Source organism: Argentina silus (genome assembly GCF_951799395.1).
Source record: "Argentina silus genome assembly, chromosome: 10".
NCBI lineage: Eukaryota > Metazoa > Chordata > Actinopteri > Argentiniformes > Argentinidae > Argentina > Argentina silus.
In genome coordinates, this window is record NC_139664.1 from 8,841,956 (window position 1) to 8,849,339 (window position 7,384).

The 7,384-nt window shown below is 51.1% G+C and overlaps 2 protein-coding genes across 2 annotated transcripts in view; both read right to left on the minus strand.

Moving 5' to 3' along the window:
• setdb1b (SET domain bifurcated histone lysine methyltransferase 1b) overlaps nucleotides 1-7,384 on the minus strand; it is an 81,353-nt gene that overhangs the window by 8,913 nt on the left and 65,056 nt on the right. The gene's annotated exons all lie outside the window — the stretch shown is intronic.
• The window catches only part of LOC310810784 (uncharacterized protein), a gene marked incomplete at both ends in the record, with an annotated part of 12,960 nt that continues 8,712 nt past the window's right edge, over nucleotides 3,137-7,384 (minus strand). Inside the window, 4 exons of the mRNA XM_083678635.1 lie at nucleotides 3,137-5,931; nucleotides 6,360-6,524; nucleotides 6,845-7,085; nucleotides 7,263-7,384. The exon at nucleotides 7,263-7,384 is cut by the window's right edge and continues 25 nt beyond it. Coding sequence (XP_083534761.1) covers nucleotides 3,137-5,931; nucleotides 6,360-6,524; nucleotides 6,845-7,085; nucleotides 7,263-7,384 — 3,323 coding nt within the window. The remainder of the gene's footprint in view (nucleotides 5,932-6,359; nucleotides 6,525-6,844; nucleotides 7,086-7,262) is intronic.

The following is a 7,384-nucleotide window of genomic DNA, read 5'->3' on the forward strand; positions in this document are numbered from 1 at the left end:
GGGATCCATAGCCACCTCTCTCTCAGCCTCTCTCTCTCTTAGACATGCTCCTGATGTAAGTGTAACATCAAAGCCCATTATAAGGACTGTATGAGTTAACTATGTCAGAGTGGGATATTGCCGTCACCATATATTATGGGCTTACACATGTACTGTAAATATATTTCTCTGTAAATCATGCATATGAAACAGATAACCCATTAATCATATTCCCACTTCTTATGTCATGCTCACCCTTGGTGAATGTGTAAGGCTGCCCAGTGTGACCAGTGCAGCTCAGGAATAGGAATAGGGCTTCCCCGTGAGTCTATTTCAGAGCCAGAGTGACAGGCAGCAATTATAGCCCTATTTATTCCCCCCTATTCACAGGTGTTAATCCTACTGGCCTGTCATCGTTAAACTCTTACATGCTGTAACCTGCCCCAGAGACCTCCCTTTCAGTATCTCATCAATTGAATGGCCTTCTTGGTCAATCATGTTCATGCTAATAAATGTTGCAACAAGCAACAACATATAAACTGTGGTTATCTAAGCTGTTACCTCTTCCTGGAAAGCTGATGTGACAATGATATAACTGTTTAGCCCCATCTAGTGGTCGATGTAGGCTTGACTGTGTTAATCACAAACTGGTTCTCTCCTCAAATATGTCTATGGGTGTGTATCTCAATAGCCTACAGACAGTGGCTTCTATCTTCTCTCCTTCGTCTGCACTAATTGAGTGAAAACATGCAATAGGTGAAAGCAATATGGGAGGATGCATGCTAGCTATTTGCCTTCAACAGTTGACATTTCACCACCATGACAGATGAAGGGAAGTCTGAGTTCTCTGCATCTCTCGATTTAGACTGCATTGCTGTCTGGAGTGTTTGCTTAAACATGTTATATCTACATCAGAACCTATTGTTCTGGTCACAATCTAGTATTTTGCTGCAACCAACAGCAGAACTGCCTTGACCCACTGGAGACACAGGACTAGTCTACTGATAAACAATAATGCAATCAGGGTCATTACTGGTCATGATTTCTTCTACCTTTAGATACCAATTAAACATACATTAAAGGGTTATCCAATCATCCGATCACAAAAAAGGTTACCCCCTAATGTTCCTATAGGCCTATACAGTATGTTCTATGTACCTGCGACCTAAACAGCTAAAAACACTCCTTTAAGCAGAATCCATATGCAATACTGTATAGTCAATGCTTCTACTGACATTCACACAGCTCAGCTTACTGAAAGATCAGACTCCAATATAACTAATTCAATTTGAGTCGGATAGACAGTGTGCAAATCATTACCGATGGAAATCCTACACACTAATGCTTCTCAATTCTCCAAAGGTGAATATGAATATCATTATTATGATAACCAAACATAGGCTGGCAATGACTCTTGAATCCCCTTCATGAGATGAGGAGAGAGAGAGAAAGAATTGTGTGTGTGGGGGGGGGGGGGCTGTGTGTATTAGAGACAGTATAATCTGCCGTGATGCAGGAGGATATTCATTTAGTTATAGTTGAGAACTGGAATGATCCAAGCGTCCCCCCATGCCGGCTTAACCTTGGATATGATTCTGCTTCACCTCCGCTGAGAGGTACAGGATTAAGCACTGATATCCAGGGGTTAGAGTAGGGGACTATGAACAAATTGTTCTGGACAATCAAATGAATACTTGCATAGACATGACAGCAAATTACCATTATAGGTCCCTTCACTGATGTTATACGCATGCCACATTGTCAAGTACATTAACATGCACACACACACACACACACACACACACACACACACACACACACACACACACACATATCCTCTTGTCACCAGAAAAAAATCACGCCACAGACAAATTGATCTAAATCTGCTTTATTCTTGCAATGACTTGCCATCATAATCATCATCATTATCAACATCATCATCAATAACATTGTCATCATCGACAATTATTTACTTAATTTTGCTCAAAAGCTAAAGCTGTGATAACAAATAAAAAATAAAACATTTGGTCCTTAAATATATAGTCTAGGCAACATGGTATCAGTGGTTAAAAAAGGAACGCTTTGTCGCTACCCACAAAAAACATCAAACATCACTGGACATGACGGGATGGAGGGAGGGGGAGGGGAGGTAGACAGAGAGAGAGAGAGATAGAGAGAGAGAGGTGGGGAGGGGGAGCATCTGTGAATGTCACTGGAACAGTTAACTACAAAAGCTCTGTGAAAAGATGAAAGAGGATCAGACAGGCAGAGATGAAAGACCGAGAAGCAGAGGAGTGAGAAAGCAGAAGGAGAGGCATATATTTACAGGAGCTGGGTGGAACAAATAAACCCATATCCACAATGTATGAGGGAGCAGTATTAAGTGTCACACAAAAAAACACATTTCAGTTACAGTAGTAGTCAGTGTGAGCATAATGTACTTAAGAGTTTAAGAGTTTGTGTCCAAAGCTAAATACCACACACCTGGGACAACATAACGACTAGTGGTCGGCTCCTAAGATACTCTGATCAATATGATTATCAACTTTACAGATATCGTTAATCTCATTCTCTTTATGATCAATATTCTGATGACAAAATATTACACTTGGGTGAAGAGCAGGAGGCAAGAGGGAGGTGAACCTGGAAACCAGGAAGTGCCTGTTGGCTGCCTTAGAATACAACACCAGCATCAGCTTCCACCTCTCCTAAGGTATGTTTTCAGATCGAGTAGGAGAGCAAACAAGGAGAGGAAGCCACTAGACAATTGACATGCAACATTTTTTTCTCATTTTCCTCCCTCCCTCTATGTGCTGTGGTATCTTTCCACTTCAGCTCCCTTGCTTGCTCCAACAATCACTGACACAGATATGTATGTATACGTTTGGACTGAATGACTCTATCGTAGCCTGCCCGAATCAGCAGAGCTAGAGATATACAGCTGCTAACTCAGTTTTAGATTGAGGTGCCATGTTGGTACCAAATGTTCTAAGACAATCACGCTCTAGTGTGAATGCCAATCTTATGTCATTGTCATGAAATGTTTGGTGACAACATGGAGAATAGATTGTTGAGCTGTGTATGTCTAAGGCTCTGCCAATCACCCAACCCCACAAAAGTCCATCATCCAATCAGATACCCTCCTCCAGGACCCTTCTCACATGTTGGCAGGTAGTTTGTGTTTCCGTCCCTCTGAGTCTCTCTTGGCTGTGGGTGGCTGAGGGTCCTTCTTGTCTCCCTTGGAGGAGGCAGAGGGGGCAGGGGTGGCTGGGGGGCAGGGGGTCTGGGGGAGTAGGGTGGCTGTGGCCGACTGAGTGGGTAGGGGGGTGGAGGTATGGGAGGAGGTTTGGGCTGGGACTACGGGTGTGATGAGTTTTGGGGTATGGGTAGGGGCAGCTGTAAGGGTGGACGTTTGTTTTGGGGTATGGGTAGGTGCAGGTGGGATAGCAGGGGACGGTGTGGCGGTAAGAGAAGGGCCAGAGGTGGGTATAGGGGTTGAGGCACTGGTAGCAGTTTTGGAGCTGGTAGGGATAAGGGTTGGAGCTTTGCTTTGAGTGGAGGCAGGGAAAGGGATAGGGGTAGGGCTAGGGGTGGGAATCAAGGGTGTGGTTTGAGCTTGGACTGGGGTAAGGCTTTGGCTCTGTATGGGAGCAGGTGAAGAAATAGGAGAGGGGGGTTGAGAGGGGGAAGAAGTTGGGGTTTGGGCGGGAGTAGGGGTAGGTGTTCGGGTCAGGGAAGAAGTTGGGGTTCGGGTCAGGGAAGAAGTTGGGGTTCGGGTCAGGGAAGAAGTTGGGGGTTGGGTGGGGGCAGAGGTTGGGGTAGAGGTAACGGTAACGGTGCGGGTCTGGGTAGAAGTTGGGGTTTGGGCGGGGGCAGAGGTGGGGGTAGAGGTAACGGTGCGGGTCTGGGTAGAAGTTGGGGTTTGGGCGGGGGCAGAGGTCGGGGTAGAGGTAACGGTGCGGGTCTGGGTAGAAGTTGGGGTTTGGGCGGGGGCAGAGGTCGGGGTAGATGTAACGGTGCGGGTCTGGCTAGAAGTTGGGGTTTGGGCCGGGGTAGGGGTAGGTGTGGGGGTAGGGGTGGAGGTCCGGGTCTGGGTAGGAGTTGGGGTTTTGGAGGGTGTAGGGGTGGGGGTAGGACTGGGGCCAGACAGAGGGGAAGGGGAGAGGGGTGTAGGGGAGGGCTTGGTTCTGGGAATCTGGGGAAGGGTTGGGGAGGAGAGGGAGGAGGAAGGGGGAGAGAGGGATGTGAAAAGAAAAGACTTGGACCCCGGCGTTTGTGGAAGGGGGAAATGTGTAGTAACAGAGGATGGAGGTGGAGTGGAGGAAGGAGAGGGGGAAGAGGAGCGGGGGGGAGGTGTGGGTATGGGTTTGGGGCGAGGGGTTGAGGTGAGAGATAGAGGGGTAGATCCGCCAGAGGGAGGGGTGGAGCAGAGGGGAGGAGAAGATGAGCGAGAGGGGGGTGTAGGGGTAGGTTTAGGGCGAGGGGTTTGGGGCAGGACTTGAGTAGGGGAGGATGGAGTCGGGGCTGGGGAGGGGGTGGCAGAGGAGAGGGGGGTCTGTCTAGGGGAGGAAGAGGAGGGCAGGGGAGCAGTGGCAGCTGTGTGCACGGCTGTGTGTGTGGGTACGGGGGAAGAGAAAGGGGCAGAGTGTGTGTGTGCAGCTGTGGGTGCAGGGATGGAGTGTGTGTGTGTAGCTGTCAGTGCGGGGTTGTGTGTAGAGACAGGGCCAGGGGGATTCTGTGCTACAGTGGCCTGTATAGATCCTAGGGCCTGTGCTTGCTTTTGTGTATTAAACAGAGGCATCTGCATCTGCTGTACATAGGCTTGGACTGGTGCTGCATTAGAATTAGAACTCAACACTCCAGCGCTGCCCCCCCTCGCTAACTGGAGCGGGGCAGGCAGCAGGTTACCTCCAGAGGCCTTCCGGTAGAGAGGGGGGTGAGGCTGCACTCCTACCCAGGAGCGGTGAGGCAGAGTGGGCTGCGAGGCGGACAGGAGCCTGGCCTCCTGGGTGAGTCTGCCCAACACAGGCAGGCCCTGAGTGCTGCCCCCTCCATAACGCAACAGCGCCTCCTTAGCTCCCTGTTGGCCAGAAATGGAACTGCAGCTGTCTGATGTGACACCGGTAGCAGCGGTGGGGTTGGCGGGGGGCAATTTGTGTAACGGTGGGGTTGTCGACCCGCCGACTGTGGGGGTTCCAGGGGTTCCTCCAATCGGTGAAGGATGGTCTGTGTGGAGGCGGAGACTGTAGTGCAGGGTCCTTCCTAGTTGGACGGAGGGCGGGACGGAGGAAGCCGGTGTGCCCGGTGTTTTGGCAAAGGGCGGGGATGTCATTCCTCCAGGGGGACCCATGGAGGAGATGGGCCCAGGGAACCCCCCTCTGGGAGACAAACCCCCCATCCCCCCCATCCCCATCATCCCGATGAGAGAGCTCACAGAGGGGCGCAGGGGCTGGAGGACAGGGGGGCGTGGGGAGGAGAGGGGGAAAGACGTCGAGGGAGAGGGAGAGATGGAGGGTAGAGGGGATGGCAGAAATATAGCGCCCGCCAGTGCGTGCTGCTGTTGTAACTGCTGTAGCTGTAACTGCTGCTGCTGCTGCTGCTGGTGCATCAGAGCGATGGCTACGTTAGTGGTGGCGGCAGCCGCCTGCAGAGGGGCATGAACTAACGGTGCCCAGATCAAAGGGCGGGGCCTCGGGGAGACGGACCCACTTCCTTCTGTGGCTCCTCCTCCTCTTGCTGCGGCTGCGGCGGCGATGGCGTCCTGCATGGCGGGCATGCTGTCGTGTTTGACGATCTGCTGCACCAGCATGCTGTCACAGGAGCCCAGGCCCACCATGGATAGCCCCCCTCCTGCACCCCCTCCTCCCCGCCCCCCCCCACGACCCATGCTACTGCCCCCCGCCATTGAACCCCCCTGGGAAGACTTCCTCAGGAGGATAGAGTTTTTCCTACCTGCAGGGGAGAAACGCAAGAAAGAGAAGTATTTAAAGCCTCATACAGAGGGAAGAAGAACAAAAGCAAGTCGTAGCAATCCAAGTGCAGATGATCAGCATGTCTTTGTACGGAGGTAGAAAGAACTTAATACCAATCAGAAACAAAACCAGCATGTTTCTGCTGTCGGTCCTTACTCTTACTCCTACATCTCAGTTCATTTTATCGCCATTAAAATAGTTTTTCTTTCACCTTCAAATGACTTTTCCGGAACCTTTTTTCAGGTCACTGCACAAAGCTCCATTGAATTTAAACTGAATTGGATGGAAAATTGTAAGCAATCAGCAAGGTCATTGCACAAAGCACTACGGAGGCTGGGGAAATAAATCTGAATTGAAAACTGCAAGTCATTGCAAGTAATGGACTGATTGACGGCAGAGGCACAGTACCAATGCGGTCCAATCGGTCAACTGCTACAGTCTCGAAGGCCCGCCTCATCATAGGATGTTCCTCAAGGACCTCGTTGAAGCTGTCGACACTGAGGGAGTAGAGACGGCAGTAGGTGTCCGCACGAACACTCGCTGTACGCCGCCCTCGAGTCAACAGACAGATCTCTGAGAGGGGAGGGGGAGAGAGGGGGGGGGGGGGGGAGAGAGGGGGGGGGGGGAGAGTGATAATAGAGGGCAAAAGGGAAGAAAGGGGGAGAGTGAGAGAGGAAGAGATTGTGGAAAATACATTTTAGAATAAATTGTGAAGCTGCCTGGAAAAAAATCTGCCCTTACAGGTACAGTATCTCTCCCCCATACCTCACCCAACCCCCTCACCCCCACCACCCCCTCATCCTCTACCCCCTATCCCCCACCCACCCCCTCCCCTCACCCCCACCACTCCCTCATCCTCTACCCCCTATCCCCCACCCACCCCCTCTCCTCACCCCCAAAGTATGACCCGTCGCTGAGTTTGGTCTCCTTGTTGCCGCGGCTGAGGACGCTGACTCGACCGTGTTGGATGAAGTACATCTTGCGTCCGACCATGCCCTCGCGGATGATGAAGTCCATTGGCGCGAACACCTCGAACCTGAGCTTGGTCAGCACGGCCGTCACAAAGTTAGGGTCCGCATTGGCAAACAGTGGCATGTTAGCCACCAGGCTACGGCAGTTAAAGCTAACTATCTCCTGAGGGGGGAGAGAGAGATTGGAGGGATGGGGGGGGGGGAGGAGGAAGAGAGAACAGGGAAAGAGGGCAGAGTTGTGAATCTTCTGTGGCCCGATGAGTATGTGTTTATGTGTATGTGTGTGTGTGTGTGTGTGTGTGTGTGTGTGCGTGTGTGTTTGTGTGTGTGTGTGTGTTACCTCTTTCAGTGGTTCGCTGAGTTCTCCCAATATGTTCTCCTCGTCAAACATCTTGCCCTGGAAGCGATGCTCGTAATACTCATGGATCTTCTGACGTACGTCTGCAGGAAGCTTATGGAACG